The following is a 22573-nucleotide window of genomic DNA, read 5'->3' on the forward strand; positions in this document are numbered from 1 at the left end:
GTTGGCAGGATTGTTTAGGACACTACTGACGCTATGCTGCTGCTGCAACAGGATCTGGAAAGGTTGAGCAGACGGGCTGAGAGGTGGCAAATGAAGTTTATCATTAACAAATGTAAAGTACTACATATGGGAAACAGTAACCCCAGAGCAACGTATCAACTCTGTGGTACTACACTGACAGTGGTAGAGAATGAAACGGACCAGGTGATAATTGTGCAGGCAGATATGAACTTTTCTGAGCAGTGCGGACGGGCTGCAAGTGTAGCTCATGATGTCTTGTCAATAATATAACATGAATTTTTCTAGCAGGGATAAGGAGGTGATTATTCCCTTGTATAAGGCAATGGTCAGGCCACACCTTGAGTACTGTATACAGGTCTGGAGGCCTCATTTCAAGGATGTAGAGCTGCTGGAACAAGTACAGAGAAAGGCAACAAGATTAGTGAATGGAACAAAGGGTTGCACTTACGAAGAAAGGCTTAAGTTTTGCAAATTACAGTGTCTGGAGACTAGTCATCGGCAAGGTGCTTTGATAGAGGTGTATAAAGTCTTGAATGGTTTGAGCATTCTCAATGCCAATGGGATTCTTTCTCTTGCTCAGAATAATCACCTGAGAGGGCATAAATTCAAATTGAGGAAAGACAGATGTACGATAGATGTGCGGAAATTTGCCTTTAGCCAGCGGGTATTTGGTTGGTGGAACAGACTTCCATCCCTTGTTGTGGAAGTTGATAGCCTAAATAAATTTAAAGCTCAGCTGGACAGGTATTTTGAACGGAGGGGTGAAATGGGAGTGTTTTTTTTTTTGCTGATGCTGCATAAGCTTGCTTTCTTGCATCATATGCTTCTATTAATGCTGACTTACCAGATAACTGTCTAATTTTTTTCCATATAATTTTGGGATCAGTTTTTCTGTTAAAGGTCGATGCAAAATAAATCCAGGATTCTTTCTTGGCTTGCCTTTGTATAAAACATGCTTTTGCCCTTAACTTCTTATAATTAATGTTGGTTATGGTTGGACATTGCCGAAATAAATTTCAGGCTTTAATTTTTGCTTTCTTTGGCTTTTGTGCATTCCTCATTCCACCGGTAATTATAATGCTTACAACCATGGGGATTTGATAATGGTATTGTGTCCTTGGCCACTTTTAGATGTGATGTGATTGTATTGGTATTGGTGTTTAAAGGCACAAGGGCAGCTAAGGCCAAAATGTGCCAGGTCCTACATTATTATTCTAAAGTAATATAATATGTTCTATTTTGGCATCATAGGAATTCATATATATGTATTTCCTTCAGAAATGTATAGAGTGTAGCTAGGTCAGCACTATTGCCAATCATGTGGTTAAGCGATAACGGTTCTTGTAGTTGTGATTGAGAGTGGAAAATTCTTCTGAAAGGAGAATAGTGGGGGACAATCTAAAAGTATATGCTTGACTGTAAGCGGTAGTGAACAATGCGTGCATCGAGGTGGGTCATCCCCCATGAGTAGAAACATATGGGTTAGATGAGTATGTCCAATCCTTAGTCTTGCTAGAACAACTTCTTCCTGTCTATTTTGTCTAAAGCTAGAAATCCATAACGCAGGTTCTTTTTTGATTTGGAGCAACTTGTTATTACTTTGTGCCTTCCATATTTCTGACCACTGAAACATATAGACTTTTTTTATATGCTTCAAATAATCTCTATATGGTACTTTATAATTTGCTGGTGTTGTACTGTTTGGATTTTTGGCTGCCTGATCTGCTCTCTCATTGCCTAAGATACCAGAATGCCCTGGGATCTAGCAGAATTTCACTTTATGATTCCTACTTCGTAGGTGGTTTAAGTAGCAAATGATTTGTTTTTCGATTGGTTGTGATATTGAAAACTGATTACCCAAAGCAGACACTGCACTCAATGAATCTGAGTATATTATACTGTTAGTATTGTGGATAGTGTTAATATTCTGTAAGGCTAGTTTAATTGCATATAACTCAGCAGTATAACTGCTACATTCAACTGGTAGTGATATGGAGACTGTAAAAGATGGAAAGACAGCTGCGGCGCCAACTGTAGAATCTGTTTTTGAGCCATCTGTATATATTTGGTAGCTTTGTATATTGTTGAGGGCATGTTCTTTATGTAGTTGTTTGATATTTTCATTTACCAGGGAGTTCTTTCCCCATTGCTGAAAGTGCGTATCACAGTGAGGGAGATTTACAGACCAGGGTGGATCAGGAATATCGCTTTCTTTAAGTATGTTATCAAAATCAATATTCCAGGTGTGAAGCAAATCTTTTAGTCTCATGCCAGTTGGTCTATTTTCATTCGGTTTACTGTTATAGAACGTTGTCCACTCAGGGTTGGAAAGCAATGGTCGAATGGGATGGTCTGGAAGGCTCTGAATTTTAGCTGCATAATTTAGAAGCAACATTTTCCTTCGAAGGTGCAGTGGAGGTTCGTGTGCCTCTACATACAGACTCTGAACAGGGGATGTTCTAAATGCGCCCAGAGCAGTTCGAAGGGCACTGTGTTGGATGGTATTAAGTCTGATTAATGCGCTTTTCCTAGCTGAATCATATATAATAGCACCGTAGTCTAAATGAGATCTGATGATAGCACGATACAAATGTAATAAAAAAAGTAAAGTGCAGCCATTATCAACCCACTGCAGGATGGAAGCCTCCTCAACAATTCATGCTGAGGGAAATGGACCATAATCTGCCACGCTGGTCCAGTGCGGGTTGGCAGATCGACCGTATCCAGCAGTCAGGGGCTTGAACCCCCGTCTACTCAAAGAGCGTGTGCTACTGCACTCCCGCTCCTACCCACTCGGCTACGGAATAGAGTGTATCTATCAGCTCCCCATGTCATAGCAGAAATGGACCTAAGTATATTAAGTTTCTTTAGACAGACAGTTCGGAGGTATGTGATATGTGAAACAAAGTTCAGTTTGGTGTCCAATATTAGGCCTAAAAAACGGAAATTACTGGTGAGAGGGATCAAATGGTTTTTTAATCTGAGTTCTGGTTCTGGGTGTAGCTTACGTTTTTTGCAAAAGTGAACTGCAATTGTTTTTTGATCTGATAAACGATATCCATTCTGCATTGCCCATGCCTCCAACTTATTTATAGAGAGTTGCAGCTGTCTTTCAATGGTATGTATATTTTGGGAACGGCAAGATATAGTTAGATCATCAGCATACATATATAGTTCTACAGTATTTGGGATGTTGTGTGTTATGGTGTTCAGTCTAAGTGAGAAGAGGGTAGAGCTCAGTACTGATCCTTGCGGGATACCTTCTTCTTGAGTGTAGGACCGGGAAAGTACAGATTGATAGCGGACCTGAAAGGTTCTGTGTTGAAGAAAATTTTTAACGAATTCTGGTAAGTGCCCTCGCAATCCTATGGAATGAAGCTCTCTCAATATGCCGTATCTCCAGGTAGTGTCGAAAGCCTTTTCTATATCGAGACTTACCATTACAAGATGTTCATTTTTGACGTAAGCATTGCGGATGTTAGTCTTGGCTTTCACCATTAGATCTAAAGTGGATCTGTTTTGTCGGAAACCAAACTGATTGTTGTTCATCAGTTCTTTAGTTTCAAGAGCCCAGGTAAGCCGTCTGTGTATCATTCTTTCTAGGATTTTACTTAGGCAGCTATTTTGTACCTTTCTGCTGAAGCTTTGATTTTAAGAAAAGAGTTGCTATATGCTGACGTGGCAGATGTTTGGTAAAAGTTCTCTGCAAGGACGTTAGCTATTTCTTGACAAGAAGAAATTTCCTGTCCATTTTTGATTAAGATGGGAGAAGGAAGAGGTGGATATTTCCCATTTAATTGCCGAATTTTTTTCCAGATAGACGACTGCTAGTATCCTTTGTAATAGTGGAGGCAAACTGTATCCACGATTCCTTTTTGGCTTTTCTTCTAACTTGCCTAGCTTTTGACTTTAGCCTTTTATACTGAATTAGGTTGTTGGTAGTTGGGAACTTCCGGAACAGGTTCCAAGCTTTATTTTTTTCCTTTTTGGCATTGGTACAAGCTTCATTCCACCAGTGTTTAAGGTTTTTGAGTTTAAATGTGGAGGCTTGAGGTATTGCTTCGGAGGCAGTGGTCAGTATTTGTCTGGTAATATGCTCTGTGGCATCATCAATGGATTGTAGTTTGATCAATTGGCTATCAAAAGAAAGACTGGTTGAAAACTTTTTCCAGTCTGCTCTGGAGAATTTCCATTTTGAGCGATTATCAGGATATGATGTTTGAAGTGTTTGGATTCTGCATATGATTGGAAAGTGATCACTGTTGTGTGGGTCGTTTAATACTGTCCATTCTATACTGGGGTATAATATGGGAGAACAGAGTGTTAAATCAATTGCTGACATAGATCCAGTGGGAAGGTGAGTATAAGTATTTTCACCAGTGTTCAGTAATGTTAGATTCAGTTGGTCTGGTATCGTCTCGATCAAGTGTTCTCTACTGTCCATGTGGTCTGATCCCCACAATGGATGATGCGCATTGAAATCACCAAAGATACAAAAAGGTGGTGGTATCTGTCTTATAAGGTCTTCTAGTTCTTTAAACGTGCACATCTTGTTAGGTGGAAGGTACAGAGATACTAGAGTTAGAATTTGCCCAACTGATACACGTACGGCAATGGCTTCTAAGTGGGTTTGAAGCGGAATGTTTCTAGATGGTATTTTACAGTCAACTAGAATCGCGACGCCTCCACGTGCGGATAATGAGGAGTTTCTATCTTTTCTGTAAAAAGTAAAATTTCTGATTGATGGAGTGACTTGTGGAGTTAGATTAGTCTCTTGTATGCAAACGGCTATAGGACCATATCGGGAGATTAAATCATAGATGTCATCGGTATTGCTGCGTAAACCTCTACAATTCCATTGAACCATGTTCTGCATTATCGGGGTTTGAGGAGGGAAGGCGAGTCTGTCTGTTTCTTGTGAGTGGGTTGCTTTTGACGGTCGTATTTCATTATTATCTTTTCTAGGAAAATTGGGACGTCCGGAATCTGTACCCTCTTCTACGTCATCAGTTTGACCTGATGAAAATCCAGTCTCCATATCATCTTCTGCATGAAGATCAAGTACTGTTTCATCGTGTGTAGTTATATTTTCAGAGTCCATTCTATTTGAGTTTGCCTTTTGTGATTCAGTGGCTTGTTGCCTTCGCGATTTATTTGACATTTTATCACACGATTTTATTTTAGGCGGAACTGTGATAGGGGTATTGCTTATTTTATCAACTACAACGGGTTTGCTGGTAGGTTGAGGTGTTGGTAGCACAGATCGTGCCCATTCTGCAATGGATGTATTGGGCGGAATCGATACATCAGTTTGGGTTGAAACAGCTTGCCATTTTAGTGTAATGGCAGCATACGTGGTTTTTGGGATGGTTGGCTTTATCTGCTTTCTTGCTTCTTGATATGTGACCTTATTCTCAGTCTTGTACTTTTGTATTCTTTTTTCAATTTTCCAGAGTTCGCATGATTTTGAGTATGCTGGATGGTCATTCTTGCAATTTGGACATTTCGGAGCCTTTGCAGTGCACTCTGTTTGTGAATGGTTTTTTGACCCGCAGTTAGGACAAGTATTTTCGCCTCTACATGTTGTTTGGGAGTGACCAAACTTTTGGTACTTGAAATATCTTAAAGGGTTTGGAATGTATGGGCGGATACGGCAGTTTAGGTAGCCTGCTTTAACTGAGGTCGGCAAATTTGGTGTACTAAAGGTCAGTATAATATTATGTGTGGGAACAAGTTTGTCATCCTTCTTTATCATAATTCTTCTTGCTTGAGTTACTTTCTGTTCTGCTAATTCCACGACTATCTCCTCTTCAGTTACGTTCAACAAATCCCACTCACTTATTACTCCTTTTGAGGAGTTCAAGGTGTTATGTGGTGAGACTTTGATTGGGATTCCGCTTATAGATGTCATTTTTAATAAAAATTCTGAATGCCTTGCTTGAGTGGTCTCAATTAAGAGATCTCCTGATTGGAGCCTTTTCACCATTTTCGGTGTACCTGCTGCATTCTCCAGACATCTCTGGATGACAAAGGGAGAGAGTCTGCTTAGCGGCTGAGTCGATAAAGAATGTACAATCAAAAAAGCTGGTGGTTCTGATTTGTTACAGTCTTTTTTCATTCTTTTTGCCAGATTGGAATCGTCTTCCATTCTTCGAGTCTCAGTATGTTGAGAGCCTGTCGGCTCTAGTGGTGGACATGTATCACAGTCCATTGTTGCTCCTTTTAGCCCTGGGAGTGAGCGCTTTTCCTCCCAGACTTCCAGCCCCGCCACGTGGAGGCAGGAGCGGTGCCACCTAGTGGCCAAGCGGTTGGAGAGGTTAGTTTGTTAGTGCAAAAAATTAATAAATATACTAGGAAAAGAAAGGTAATTTTCCTTTCTGGGTTCTTACTTAGGATCTGTTAAGTACAGAACCACTTACAAAGAAATGAGTATGAGAAAAGCACTGGAAAGAAAATATAACAAAATCACTGGGAAAGAGCACTATATATCGCTTTGGAAAATCGCTTGGACACTATCGCTTGGCACTCGGGGCCATGTGATGTGATGTGATGTGATCTGATCTGTTACATTATCAATGTTCTGGAGCTGGATTTTTTCCTCATCGAGAAAGATTGATGATTGAAATTTTGCCCAGTTTGCATTAACAAATTTCCATTTCCTGCAGAATTTGTTTGAAGGAGTCCTTGATGTTAAAAAAATTGCATATAATTGGAAAGTGGTCACTGCCCATAGGTTAATTTAAAACTTACCACTCTATGGTCGGGAACAGTACTGAAGAACAAATTGAGAGATCTATTGTTGAGGTGTGTCCAGTTGGGAGCTGTATGTGAGTGTGTGTACCAGTATTGAGTATGGCAAGGTTTTGTGACTCTAGAAACTTTCAATGAGTCAACCACGTCTGTCTAGTTTAGGATCGCCCCATAAGGGGTGGTGCCTGTTAAAATCCGCTAATATACAGAGAGGTGGAGGTATCTGTATGAAGAGATCAAGATCTTTTAAAGAGTAAGTATGGTATGGTATGGTGATATGTAAATTGAGATAAGTGTTATTGAAATGTTTAGTTGGGATCTTTGAATTTATCAGGATTGCTACACCACCACCATGGGCAGCATTTGCTGTACAGGTAACCCCCACTTAACGCTGATAATTCGTTCCGGAAAAACAGAGCGCTAAGTGAATCCACGCTAAGCGAGCGCCGCATTCCCATAAGGTAACATATGTATTTGTAAGTTGCAGTCGGTGCCATAGGATATTTCCTAATCAATAATAAACGGTAGTGAAAAGATGCACAAATGTCGGTCAAAATATTTAATATTCAAATATTTGTACATATAAAATATTCTGCATTACATAAGTGTATAATTATGTGGTAACTACTTACGTATCAAAATTAAACTTAAAATTTCAATTAAAATCATGAATTTAATTGATCTAAATTGATTTAATTTAATTGATGAATTTAATCATGAAAAATGTGCCAATTTTGGATCGCAGCACTTTGGCCCTCTTCCAAATAAACTAAAAGGGGTATTAATTTTAAATCCCCGCAGCGTTACCACCCAACAATAAAGTCAACCGATCCTTCACCGCTTTGAAACCTGGCATGTTTTTTTTTTTTTTCTTTCAATGTGAAACTTCTTTTAGGCATTCATTTTCACAAAAGTCCTGCTTCATGTATGTTAAAAACTTGTTGAGAAGTATAACACATAATACCCCTCTTCAATAATTTTAACAAATTCTTTTTTGAAAGTTTCGGCTCCTTCATCTGCACTTGCGGCTTCTCCCTGGATTTTAAATCTATTCAACCAGCCCTTACCAGTTTTAAATGGATTCACATTTTTTTTTTTTTTTTTTTAGGTGAGTTTTCTTCAGATCATCATACTGGCTAATCTCTCTCTCTCTCTCTCTCTCTCTCTCTTTTATAATATTTAACTTAACTGAATTCTGCATTGGATATTATCTTCAATAAAATTAGTTAAAGTCTTTCCATTTCAATCCTAATAGACGGCTAGCCCTAGTTGCTTGCAGTGGAACAGCTATCTTTCCTGCTGCTAAAGTTAATTCTTTATTTTTTTATAATTGTTCTTACAGTTAAACTTGCAAGTCTTAAATTATGGCACACATCTGCTTGTCGTTGACCGGAATCGATTTGCTTCAAAACGCCTAATTTAATTTTTAATCTCAGTCTTTTTCTTACATTTATAATCTTCATACTGCGCCCAGACGTTGTTGCTTTTTCATTCTTATCGGCCATTATTAACTCTTCGAAAATGTAACTGCGTTGGTTGCATTAATTACGATACAATATTCAAGTAAACTGTCCGTTACGCACGATGTCAATACTGTACTGAGTGATGACTAGACTTCGGATAAATGCATATAACGCAAATATTACAAGCAATATACTTGATCGTTTTTTAAAATGTTGATCTCGGAACTACGTAACAAGTCACTGTACTCCAATTAATTTAGCATGCGAGAAAATTTCACTGAGCGTGGGAAAATTTCTCAAGTCGCCTTGGGAAACGTTTTAATGCTGTTTTGGTATTCATTTTCAAGCTATCGACTCCATCAAATGAAACGATTTCGTTAAATATGCCAAAAATGCAATCTGTAAAAGAGCATTATAGTGATCTGTGACAGCATTATAGTCAGATATGGATTATAATATAAGAACAGCGTTATAGCGAATCAGCATAAAGTGAACCGCATTATAATGGGGGCCTGCTGTATTACGATTTCTTTGATAAAGGCAATAGTTCTTTATCGAGGAAAAATTTGCGACATTAGGTAAGTTAGCTGAAAACAAAAGGCAACTGGAGAATATCGATTAATTAGATCATGGATATAATCTGTGTTGCAACAAAAGCCTCTGCAGTTCCATTGTAAAATACAAGGCATTATTTATGTTTAATTGATGGAACTGTATCTGACTGTTTTTTGAAGGTTACTGGCTTGTGACGTTCCAATTTTGATTTATCTTTTTTTGAGAAAACTGGCCAACCAGTGTCCATTTCTTCTTCTGCATAGATTTCTAGAAGGGAATCTTCCTGTATGGATGTGCCATCTGTGTCCATGGTTGTGTCCTAAATATTTTTCATTACATTTGCATTTGTACTATGAGATATGGTATCTATCAATGGAGTAGGAGATGCCACTGATATTGTCAGAGTAGTATTATTTGCCTGATCAGAGAACTTGGATTTTTGCTTATGTATACTTGGTTGTTGCTCAGAAAGAAAATTTTTAGCCCAGTCAGAAACTGATTTGTTAGTGGGAACTGTTACTTCAGTTTGACTGGAGACTGTTTCACACTTTTTTTACAGCATTGGCATAGATCATATTTTTGGTTATAGTAGGTGCAACTACTTTTCTCGCTTCTCAGTAACTGACTTTGTTCTCAACCTTGAATTTTATTATTTTTTTCTCTGTTTTCCACTTTTCACGTGTCTTAGAATATGCAGGATGGTCACCTTTGCAATTTGGGCAAGTCATTTTTGTAGCTGTACATTTTTGTACAGTCACTTTGCATATGATCTGAGGACCCACAATTGGAGCAGACAGGAACTCCTCTGCATACAGTTTGTAAGTGGTCATACTTTTGGCATTTATAACATCTTAAAGGGTTTGGAACGTAGGGGCAGATGCAGCAAAGTAAATAACCTGCTTTTACAGAGGAGGATAAATTGGGTGTATTGAAGGTGAGAATAATATTTCTGGTAGGTGTAAGTTGATTTTCTTTTTTAATTATTATTCATCTTGCTTCAATTATGCGTTTTCCCTGCAGCTCTTGAGTTATTTCTTCCTCAGTGATATTTATTAGGTTCCAACTGGATATCACACCCTTAGATGAATTTAGAGTTGCATGAGGAGATATTTTTACTGGAATGCCAGCAAAGCTTGTGAGTTGTAACAGCTTCTTGGAATGTCTGTGGTTTGTGGTTTCTACTAGTAAGTCTCCTGAGTGAAGTCTCCTAACCATCTTGGGAGATTCTGCAATACCCTCCAGATGTTTTTGAATGAAAAAGGGAGACAATTTACTCATAGGTTGACTAGTAAGTGAGTGGATGATTAAGAACAATGGGCAAGGTTGCTCCATCTGATGTCTTTTGTCTCTTTGGATTATGGTTCTCAATATCCTGATACTTTTTGAAATTCTGTGTTTGCCATGTTTACTCCTTTTAGCCCTTGGCAAGAAGGCTTATCTGCCAAGGTTTCTGGCCCTGCCACAGGGAGGTAGAAGCAGTGCCGCTAGGAGGCCAAGTGGTTAAAGTGTTAGTTGGTTAGTGACCTAGAAATATGGATAAAGAAAGAAAGGTGGGTTTCCTCTCTGTGTTCTAACTTGTAGCTTTTCAAGTATAGAACGTTTTGAAAATAAGATGTTAGAAAAATGTAAGAACTTAAAAATAACTTTAATCGCCTTTGAAGAGCACTCTATAAACCGCAGAAATATTGCTTGGCACCCGGGGACACTGCACCAGATGATATTTTTCAATAAATTAATAGCACAGTTATGGCATTAGCAGTCACGTAATAAAACTCTTAAAGGTTCACTGGTAATGAGGATTTATGTATGTTGTGTCTTTCACAAACTCCATTGCTCTCATATCTATTGATCTGGGCAACTAATAAATGTTGCTGCTAGGGCCTAAACCGCAGAAATATTGCTTGGCAGCCGGGGACACTGCATCCAGATGATATTTTTCAATAAATTAATAGCACAGTTATGGCATTAGCAGTCACGTAATAAAACTCTTAAAGGTTCACTGGTAATGAGGATTTATGTATGTTGTGTCTTTCACAAACTCCATTGCTCTCATATCTATTGATCTGGGCAACTAATAAATGTTGCTGCTAGGGCCTAAATGGATTCCCCCCCCCATTGATGCTTTCTTTATCATACTTTGAACAAACCAATACTGCTGAATGAATGTTCAAATTTCATAGCATACTTTTTCCATATCAGTAAACATTCCCATTTTGACAAATAACAGTAGAGCCAACAATGGTTTCAGTGTTTAAAAAAAAAAAAAAAAAAAAAAACAATTTTCTGTAAAAATATGTGTTAATATGGTACAATATCTAGCAGAGAAGACTATTCTTTAAAGTTAATTAATGTATAGAGAGTTTTATAAAGTACAGACACCAAATCTATCCTGATTAGGCCTGATGATAGAATTTAACAAGAAATTCAGAAACATCACCATTTAAGGATCTATTGTGTGGGAGCTTAACTCACTTTATGTAGTACTTTTTACACAATAAAATTCACTTAACAAATCATGTTCTGTAATTAGTTTTCACATTTAAGTAATTAATTCATGCAAAAGGGGCAACCACATTCCACCCTTCTCTCAAACATATCATTGTATAATTTTTAAAATATATAAATGCTTATGTAGTAACATATAGATCCAGTAATAAATATATGAGTATGATTTAGTGATTACCTCTCTCAAGGTCTCGAGCTTGGCTTCCTTTAGGTGCACCACCAAACACACACGTATTACGAATATATGAAGAACTCCCAAACTCTGAACAAACTTGTTGGATTTGCTGTGCTAGTTCACGAGTTGGTGCCAAAACTAATACCTGCAAATGGTATTTAGAGTTAGTTGCAACTAAGATCACTTTCTCATGAAACTATTATTACATTATTATTTTTTTTAAATATAACCACAGAAGAATCTGGTTACTTACAATTGGTCCATCTCCTTTTTGAACTGGAGGTTGATGATTAATATGAACGATTGCAGGAAGAATGTACTGAAAGAAACAAGCCACCATTTAGAACCTACAAATATTAATGAGTTATGCAGAAAAACTAAAAACATTAGTTCATTTTATTATTATTATTTATTTTATTTATTTTTCCCTGGTGATCCCAAACACAAAAGATATTCAAACCTACAGTACATAGCACCATATACAGAGTGAAGGTCAGGAAGACAGAGATATTTGTTGACATTGATCTGAATTTTTCTGGATTGTACTTTTCAGAAAATAAATGCAAAAGAAAGTTGTTCCAAAGAACAGAAGTAGAAAAGTTAGCTTTGCGATTCTGGAGCTGATCAGTGATTGGTGTTGACCTGTTTCAGGTATGTGTTCAGACCGATTTGGAATAACAGATGACAGTTTAGAGGAACAGTGACATGGAAACAATGCAACATTTCCTCTGTATACCAATGAAAAAGTACTGCAACAGAAACTGAACATCCATGCAATATTCAATGCAGAAGAAGAAAAGTGTGATTACTGCCTGTGCAGAAAATTAGAAGTCAAGTTTATCCCCCAGGAAAGATATGTATTCACATCTAAAAAACTTTAGTGTTCTTCCTCCACTGGAAAATTATTGGGAGATTGGCATTTAAAACACTTGTGCCGGACAGTGAGGAAGTTGTCACTGTTTTAGCAAAAGAGGGTTTCAAAAACAGAAAGGAGAATGCAGCATGTAATCATGGACAGGATTTCCAGTCAATGGATAAAGGTTGTAAACATAAGAAAAGAGGAAAAAGAATGTAAGTGTAGAATTCTCCACATATTTGTAAATTAACTAAACCTTTCAAAAAGAAATTACATAAATGAGTATCAATTTTGGAAAATGTACTTAAATTAGCAATTTTAAAGTTCTGAATGCTAAATGGTGTTATTCCATAGATATATCGTACATAATGTTAGTCTTAAACAACTGTAATTGTTGCATGACCCATCACAGGCTGAAGTTATGGTAGTTGAAAAGAAATGTAAATGACACATCACTGTATCAAGTTATGGTAGTTGAAAAGAAATGTAAAATGCTGTCACTTGAGTTTAGTTGACTATATCTAAATAATGCTGGACCTAATTACTTGCTTGTTTTAATGTATAAAACAGTGTGAACAAAACTGATGCATTCAGAGAACAACCAGCTTGCATTCGGAGAACAACAAAATGGCTGCTTGTAACTAAAGGAAGTGTTGCTCACATGACATAGCAAAATATATCGCTTCCTGTAAGTCAATGCTAGAAAGACCTGCTATTTAACTTCATATGGATACAGTAGCTTGTTATGACACAGATTTTGGATAATATAGGTTGCTTTATAGCTTGATATATTCAGAAAAGCATTAGCATTAGTAGAGACATATCTGGGCTCGTTCCTCCCAAATGGAGGCGAAGTTTTTACGGCTCCAGCAAATAGAGAAGTTTTTGCTTTTTTATTGACTTAAATTGGAATATTAATTTATTTTTTTGAGTTGCTTTATATTCCTAGTAACAATACTTTAGTTTAAATTGAATTTATACAGAGATTCAAAATTCATAGGTTATTACATAGTATCGGTAAGGGTATCAAATCTACGTGTAGACAGGTTTTGCAGCTCCCGCGAACGAAAAGCTTTTAATTATACTTAGCCGCTTTATTGACTTAATTGTTAGATTAAATTATTTTTTATAAGTAGCTTAGAGACCTAGTCAAGTTCCATGGTTTATTTTGAATTTAGATAGCGCGATTTGGAAAGAAAATAATACCTTTTGTCTGTAGATTAACTGTTTTCGAACCCACGACCTTTGGGTTGCCAGGCAGGCACTTTACCCACCCGGCTAGTCCGGTCGGCAGCAAGTATAGTAGTATCAATTAATCAATAAAATTTATTAATCTTATTAAATTTCATTATCAATTGAATTGTCCTTTTTTAACTAAATAAACACAGCGACCTAGTTATTACAAACGTAACATCATAAATTAAGACATATATAAGTTGATAGGGGATAAGAAAGTCATATAATGTAAATCAGAGATAATATTCGATACCGAAATACACGTATATAGTGTTATAACATGTTGTTTGTTATTTGGTTTTTAGGAGCATTAGCAACTAAGGCCATATTGCTCTGGGATATGCAGTGGTCATTCCCTGACCTTTCCGCATTTTTGGTGGTGACGGGCTCGAACCCTGGTCTAATCAAGAAGTGTGTGCTACGCACTGCTGCTCCTTCCCACCTGGCTACAGAGGCGCCCATGTGTTATAACATATATATAGATGTTATAACTGGGATATAGATTTAGAGTTATATTTTGTATTGGAATTTTATTGAACTTGAATAGAAATCATGACTCAGACCAGAGCAGCAAAGAAAAAGGCTCAAACTAGTGGAAGTGATGTGGCTCGGGGGAGAACTGAGGGGGGGGCGGTTGTACTCAATCACAGTCTATTGAAATGCACTGCTTGTTTGATGTTTGTGGAGCAATCAGGAACAGGCCATGATATTGCCAAGGAGAATGTCTTTCAGTGTGCACGATGTAAGAGTGCAAGGAAATCAGGTGGATGCCCTCGAAGGATTTAAACTGAGGGGCCCATCAAGCTCTCAGCTGCCCACATCAATGCCACAGCTTGCACTTGGTCATCAGGCAACACAGAAGCAGCCCCCAAAGGCAGAATGCACTGGTCCCACAGGAACTAGTTGTTGTAGGCGACTCTATTGTCAGGGAAACGGGGAACATACTTTGTAAAAAGGATAGGTGGAATAGGACCAGGGTATGTCTGCCAGGGGCAAAGGTTGATGACGTTGTAGGGCAGATATCATCCTTTAAGGGCAAAAAGGGTGATATTGTTGTACACATTGACACTAATGATATTAAGAGTAGGAGCCTGGCAGAATTACTTAACAAGTAAAAGACAATGCTGAAAAAAAGTCGTGATTTATGGTTGAATTTGAAAGTGTCTGCAATTCTGCCCAGACACGACAGGAGAGAGTATATGATGAGAGCCTTGTCGATCAATTCGGCCCTTGGAGAGATTGTGCAAAGCTCAAGGGGTAGAATTTTTTTCAGCCTGGTCTGTGCTTGTTAACAAGAGAGACTGCTTTTACAGTGATGGGATACACTTAAATAGAAAGGGTGTAAGAATATTTACTGATGCTATCGAGGCAGAGTTAGGTGGGTCAGAAAACCGCTGGCTTGAGGGATACACGGACTAATAGATTAACAGTAGCCGCTGGCAGAGGTAAAAGTGATTCTTGCACTACTTCTATTGAAATGCAATTGGGCAGCAGCCTGGAAAGCCAGGCAATGGGAATTTCCAGGACTGCTGGGAGTCATAGTGGAACAAGTAAATACATGGGCTGTGTTAGGGTAACTTCTTCTTCTTCTTCTTCTTTGGTCCTTAGCGGTTGGCCACGTAACCAGTATGCTGCTGTAGGTGCCGCAGGGTTTCGGACTTGCTCTGTGATGTTATTCCATACCTTACGATCCATGGCGTCAGTCCTGGCCTGGTTAAGTTCGAGACGTTGGCTCTTCAAGTCATTTTCCACTTGCTTGACCCACGTTTTCCTAGGCGCGGTCCGTTGGATGCTCCATTGGGTGGGTCGTTGTCTCCAAAGGAGTGTGGATGGTATTCTGTTCGTGCCCATTCTACATACGTGGCCAAACCATCTAAGCCTTCGCTTCTGGATTTGGTCGGCAATGGTTGGTTGCTGTTGGCATCTGGCGCGGATGGTATCGTTAGTGATGCGGTCGCGAAGAGAGATGCCCAAGATCTGCCGCAGGCATCGCATTTGGAATACCTCAAGTTTGTTCAAATCTAACTTGAGACAAATCCATGTTTCCGATCCGTAAAGAAGAATGGGCAGGATCAAAGTCCGGAAGAGTCGGATTTTAGACTTTGTGGAAATGTTGGTCCTCTTCCACAGACACCATTTGAGCGAGGCGAACGCAGTGGCCGCCTGTCCAATTCTGCTGTGGATTTCCATGGTGAAAGCAACTTGCTTCTCCTGGACCAGCGACCCAAGGTATTTAAAGTCCTGCACTTGCTCGATCTGGACGCCTTCGAGATAGATGGTGGCTTGCGACCCATCTGTTGTCAGGGCCTTTGTCTTACCAGCATTGATCTCCAAACCGTATGGCCAGGCAATGCAGGCAATGTTGTAGAGGATGTCCGTGGCTTCAGCATCGTTACCGGCAAGGATAGCACTATCATCAGCAAACATCAGGTCAGTCACATAGTGATCCTTGTCATATTGTATGCCCTGTCTGTTTCTGAATGCTTGCCTCATAATGGCGTCGACCACGATGTTGAAAAGCAACGGGGAGGCTACATCCCCTTGGCGGACTCCAGTTTGGATGGTAAATTCCTCAGATAAATCGTTCTGGATGCGCACCTGGCTGGTTAAACCGTTGTATGCAGTTTGGAGGAGTGTGATGACTTTTCGAGGTACATGTTCAACCTCTAGTGGTTTCCATAAGGCAGGCCGGTGGACACAGTCGAAAGCAGACTTAAAGTCAATGAAAACAATGACGGTTCGCTGTCCACACCGGATCCTCTCCTCCATCAGCTGATGAATGGCAAAGATTTGATCACAGCATCCTCGCCTGGGTCTAAATCCTACCTGTTCTTCTCGACTGGTTTGCTCACGATGTTTTTGCAGTCTTAACTGGATGATCTTCATAAAGACCTTTCCGATAATGGAAAGAGGCTGATGCCACGGTAGTTCTTGCAGTCCCGGTTATCACCTTTCTTGTGGATCGGTACGATAATGGCTTTCCTCCATGTTAGCGGAATTTGTTCAGTGCACCAGATGGTTTTGAGGAGCGAGTGTAGTCAGTGAAGCAGTACATCTCCCCCGGCTTTGATCGCTTCTGTGGTGACTTGGTCCATTCCTGGTGCCCTGCCATTCTTCAGGGATTGTATGGCTGCTTTCATTTCTTCTACTGTAGGCTCAACATCGACCATGGAGACCTCAGGGGGGGAGTCGATAGAGAGTGCTGTTGCTGGCGGTCCCTGAGGTGGGTAACTAAGAGTAGAAACAGGTGCATATATACTTGCATGTACACCAATGTTAGGAGTATATATAGTTAATGAATTCAATGAGCTTGAAGTGCTAGTCAAGACATCAAAGGCAGATATTGTTGGGATATCAGAGACATGGTGTCACACAGACATAAGAAGTGCAGAACTGGAATTTGGGGAGTACAATGTGTACAGAAAGAATAAACAGAACAGGAGAGGAGGAGGGGTTATGCTGTTAGTTAAGAAACAAATAAAATCTAAGGAGGTGCATCCAATTGATGTTGGTGAACAATGCAATGTTGATTCTGTTTGGTGTGACATAAGCACTGGGAAAGGAAAAATGAGAGTAGGTGTGTGTTATAGGCCTAATCAATCTGATGAGTATAAATAAGCAATTGTGCAGAGAAATAGAGTGGGCCAGTAAATTAGAGTGTCTTATAATGGGGGATTCTAATTTCCCGGATATCGACTGGAATTTGTGAGTTGGTCACTCACACATTAGCAAGGCTTTTGTGGATTTATTGGATGAGTGTTTTCTACAGCAGCATGTTCGGGAGGCAACTAGAGAGAGTTATTCTCTTGATCTGATTATCAGTAGTGATTCTTCATGCATCAAGAATCTGCAGATAAAGGAACCACTAGGTGGCAGTGATCACAGTGTGCTGAAGTGGGATTTACTCAAAGAGATAACTACCATCAAGGGTAAAGGAAAGGGTTTTTGCTTTCGTAAAGGTGACTAAGGTGGTCTGAGACAGTATTTAAATTCTATATGGTGGAAACAACTGATGATGTTACCAACAGGAAATTCAAAATGGGAAGCATTCAAAGAATTAATCTTGGGAGCCACTAGGCTTTTCATACCAACAAAGAAATATTGTTCAAGATTTAGGCCTAAATGAATGTCAGATGAACTAATTAGACATGTTTGTTGTTTGTTATTTGGTTTTTAGGAGCATTAGCAACTAAGGCCATATTGCTCCAGGAATATGCGGTGGTCATTCCCTGACCTTTCCACATTCTCTGTATTTGGTGGTGACGGGCTCGAACCCCGGTCTAATCAAGAAGAGTGTGCTACGCACTGCTGCTGCTCCTTCCCACCTGGTTACGGAGGCACCTATTAGACATGTGACAGAGAAGAAAAATGCATAGGATACATATAAATTAACATGTGACACAGAAGCCTATGATAGATATAAGCTGTCTGTAATCAAGTTACAAAGGAGATTAGGCAGGCGAAGGCAGTAAGCTAGATAATCTTGTAAGAACTGACAGTAAAGTGGAGGAGAAATTGTTGAAGATAAACACAAGAAAGGCACTTGGGGTGGATAGAATCTATCCAGTTATATTAAAGGAGGTGGCAAAAAAAGTAAGCAAACCCTTAGCCATAATTATGAGAGTTTCCATGGACTCAGGGGAGGTACCCATGGACTGGAGATGTGCAAATGTGACCCCAATCCACAAAGGAGGATCAAAGGGAGGCACAGGTAATAACAGACCTGTTAGTTTAACTTCTGTTATAGGGAAATTAATGGAGGCACTGGTTAAAGAAGCATTGCAGAATCATTTGGACAAGACTTCAGTTATAGCTCCGACACAGCATGGGTTTGTCAGAAAAGCCTTGTCTGACTAATTTCACTGGATACTATGATGTAGTCACAAAGGAACTGGATGCAAAGAATAACTTTGATATAATATATTTGGATCTTAGAAAAGCATTTGATACTGTTGCACAAATTGAAGCAGTGTCGCATTGGAGGCAAATTGCTGCTATGGATAAAGGAATGGTTGAGTGGGAGAAGACAGAGTGGTAATCAATGGACGCTGCTCTTCGTGAACTAATGTTATTAGTGGAGTCCCTCAGGGTTCAGTGTTCAGTCCATTGTAGTTTTCTGTATTTATAAATGATATTGATGATGGTATCAGGCTTAATGTCCAAGTTTGCAGGGTTGTTAATGACACTAATGACAGTACACTGCTGCAACAGGATCTAGAAAAGTTGAGCAGATGGGCTGAGAGGTGGCAAATGAAGTTTAACATTGACAAATGTAAAGTACAGTGGTACCTTGGTTTGCAAGCATAATTTGTTCCGGAAACGTGCTTGTAATCCAAAGCACTCGTATATCAAAGCGAATTTCCCCATAAGAAATAATGGAAACCCAGATGATTTGTTCCAAAACTCAAAAATATTCATATACTGTAAAAATGATTAATACAAAATACATAAATACCTTTTTATATTTTTAATATTTAAATTTAATATACATGAAGCAATCAAATTTATTAATTATTGGGTAGGACGACTTTCAATGTCACTAACGGAATCACTTATCTGTTGACTTTTTTCTTTTTGTGTGACTTTAACAAGGAACCCATCCTATTACACTTGCTTTTGCCTCTGTTTGAGGATGTCACGGAAATATGACATTGCATTGTCGTTAAACAGATTCATCGTTCGCACTGCCACAGCCTTACTCGGGTGGTGCTTTCCTACAAAATTTTGCACTGTTTCCCACATTTTACACACCTCCCTAATCTCATTTGAAGAGAGGGATGTCTCCATTTTTTTCTCCTCCTCCTCAGACGAGATCTCCTCCATGACCTCTTGTTGTTGCTCGCGATGCAGATCCATCAGTTCATCGGTGGTAAACTCCTGGCCATGTTTCTCCACCAGCTCTTGAATGTCATCCTTATTCACCTCCAGTCCCATGGTCTTCCCCAAGGACACAATTTCATCAACAACTGGCAGCTCCTGTTCATGAGCAAACCCCTCAACGCAATCAGACCACAGTTTTCTCCAAGCAGAATTGAGGGTTCTCTTGGTGACCCGATCCCAGGCTTTATCGATGATCTTGAGGCAGTTTACGAGGTGGAAATGATTTTTCCAAAATTCTCGGATGGCAAGGTTAGTTCCTTCAGTCACCTCGAAGCATTGCTGAAATAGTGGCTTGATGTAAAGCTTTTTAAAGTTCAAAATGACCTGCTGATCCATGGGCTGGAGTAATGGAGTAGTGTTGGAAGGAAGGAACTTGACCTTAATGAACTCGAATTCTTCCAGCAAGTCGTCCTCAAGGCCTGGAGGATGAGTAGGAGCATTATCCATAACCAGCAAGACTTTGAGCGGCAGTTTTTTTTCTAAAAGGTATTTCTTCACTGCAGGACCGAAGACCTCATTGATCCACTCAACAAACAAGATACGAGTGACCCAAGCCTTGCTGTTGGACCTCCACATAACGTTTAGCTGGCTCTTCTGCACCTTGCATTTCTTGAAGGCTCGTGGATTCTCAGAATGATACACGAGCCGGGGCTTGACTTTGAAATCACCGCTTGCATTATCACACAGCAAGAGGGTGAGACGGTCTTTCATGGGCTTGTGACCGAGCATTGCATTCTCTTCTGCTGTAATTTAGGTCCTCTTTGGCATCTTTTTCCAAAAAAGCCCCATCTCATCGCAATTAAAAACTTGCTGTGACAGGTAACACTCGGAAATCATGAGCTTCTGGAACTCGGCAACGAACGCCTCAGCTGCCTTAGCATCCGAACTCACAGCCTCTTCGTGCTATGGATGCCACTTCTCCTCTTAAAGTTATCAAACCATCCCCTGCTTGCCTTGAAGCCGTCTTCGTTTTCTGAGGATGTACCTGGCAGTTTTACTTACGAGATCAGCGTACAAGGCCTTTCCCTTCTCACAGATCAAGTTCTCGGTCATAGTATCACCTGCTAGTTGCTTCTTGTTTATCCACACCAAAAGCAACTTTTCTACATCTTCCAGAATACGTGGCATTTACTTTGATATTCTTGTGACTCCTTTTGCTACATCTAGTCCCCTTAGTTCTTCTTTAATACTGTGAAAATCGTTGACGTAGACTTCTTATAAAATCTTGCGATGGCGGCCACTTTCATACCTTGTTCATACTTCCCGATGATTTCCTTCTTAACTTCTACCGTAATCATCTCCTTCTTCTTACTGCCTTCCTTTTCAACCCTTTTCTTCATTGGGGCCATTTTCGTAGTTATTATTTTGTTGAACACAAAATAAAAAAATGCTTTACGCACATACGCGTGGTCACAACGCTAGCACGAATGTTGACCGTATACGAATGAGGTATACCGGCTGAGACCGAGCATGCGAGACAATTACCCACAATCTCGAGCAGCATGTGATCACGTGACGCTCGGCAGACAATTTTTAGGGAATAAGGCACAATTACAAAATGAGGAGGCACACTTGATACATATAAACAAAGCTGCGTGCATGTAGCAACTGAATAAGCAACACCGTAAAGGCAGAGATACACTATTAACACCTCACATTTTACTAAAGCACATTTCTAGGGGTTACTACCATAAAACAATAAAAACAATTTCCAGTTGCATTCCTGCTAGTGGAATCTGTTATAAATTGGTAGTAAACTCGATCTAATTGCATTTGTGATTATACTGATAGCTGGAATATTGTTGGTTTTTACGTTATTATGGTGAAATGTGTTTCCCCTTCACTGATATAAAAAACATAAATACATTTTCAGAATCTTCTCTTCATTCCTATCGTGTTGCTTTCAGTTTGGGTGATTCTGCGTTCTACTGCCATTTCTTGTAGACACAAAGGTGAATCATGCATAAGAGAATTCAGTTCGTGTTATATAAGATATCATTCCCCTATTTATAAATCATGTATGATCGAATTCTTGTAGTGTAAACACGTATTATACGAGGACTGACTGTACTCGTATTGCAAGACCTCGCTCGTTTATCAAGTTAAAATTTATTAAAAATTTTTGCTCTTCTTGCAAAACACTCGCAAACCAAGTTACTCGCAATCCAAGGTACCATTGTACTACATATGGGAAGCAGTAATCCCAGAGTAACGTGTCAACTCTGTGGTACCACACTGACAGTGGCAGAGAATGAAAAGGACCTGGGGATAATTGTGCAGGCAGATATGAAGTTTTCTGAGAAGTGCAGACGGTCTGCAAGAGTAGCTCATGGTGTCTTGTCAATGATATACAGGAATTTTTCTAGCAGGGATAAGGAGGTGATTATCCCCTTGTATAAGGCAATGGTCAGGCCACACCTTGAGTACTGTATACAGGTCTGGAGGCCTCATTTTAAGAAGGATGTGAGCTGTTGGAAAGAGTACAGAGAAGGGCAACAAGATTACTGAATGGAACAAAGGGTTACTCTTACAAAGAAAGGCTTAAGTTTTGCAAATTACAGTGTCTGGAGACTAGGCACCTGCGAGGTGATCTGATTGAGGTGTATAAAGCCTGGACCAGTTTGAGCATGCTCAATGCTGATGTGATTCTTCCTCTTGCTCAGAATAATCACCTGAGAGGGCATAAATTCAAATTGAGGAAAGACGGTTGTAGGATAGATGTGTGGAGGTTTGCCTTTAGCCAGCGGGTGGTTGATTGATGGAACAAACTTCCATCTGTCGTTGTTGAAGTTGATAGCTTAAATAGATTCAAGGCATAACTTGACAAACATTTGGAGCGAGTGGATGGGTGAAATAAGGGTGTTTTTTTTTTCTTTGCTGATGCTATATAGGTTTGCTTTCTTGCATCATGTGCCTTTGCTAATCCTAATGCTAATATGATGCAAAAGAAAGCAAGCTTAGAGGCATATGATGCAAGAAAGCAAGCTTATGTAGCATTAGCCAAAAAAAAAAAAAAAAAACCCCTCCCATTTCACCCCTCCATTCTTTCCAAATGCCTGTCCAGCTCATCCTTAAATTTATTTAGGCTATCAACTTCCACAACAAAAGATGGAATTCTGTTCCACCAATCAA

General features: G+C 39.4%; 1 protein-coding gene across 1 annotated transcript in view; it reads right to left on the reverse strand.

The window, feature by feature from the left end:
* LOC150082406 (putative ATP-dependent RNA helicase DDX5) overlaps positions 1-22573 on the reverse strand; it is a 361473-nt gene that overhangs the window by 266553 nt on the left and 72347 nt on the right. Inside the window, exons 5-6 of the mRNA XM_090379268.1 lie at positions 11723-11788; positions 11473-11614 (exon numbers count right to left, since the gene is read on the reverse strand). Of these exons, the coding sequence (XP_090235394.1) occupies positions 11473-11614; positions 11723-11788 (208 nt within the window). The remainder of the gene's footprint in view (positions 1-11472; positions 11615-11722; positions 11789-22573) is intronic.

This window comes from Mastigoproctus giganteus, chromosome 8, assembly GCF_048544385.1.
Source record: "Mastigoproctus giganteus isolate SK-2022 chromosome 8, ASM4854438v1, whole genome shotgun sequence".
Classification (NCBI taxonomy): domain Eukaryota; kingdom Metazoa; phylum Arthropoda; class Arachnida; order Uropygi; family Thelyphonidae; genus Mastigoproctus; species Mastigoproctus giganteus.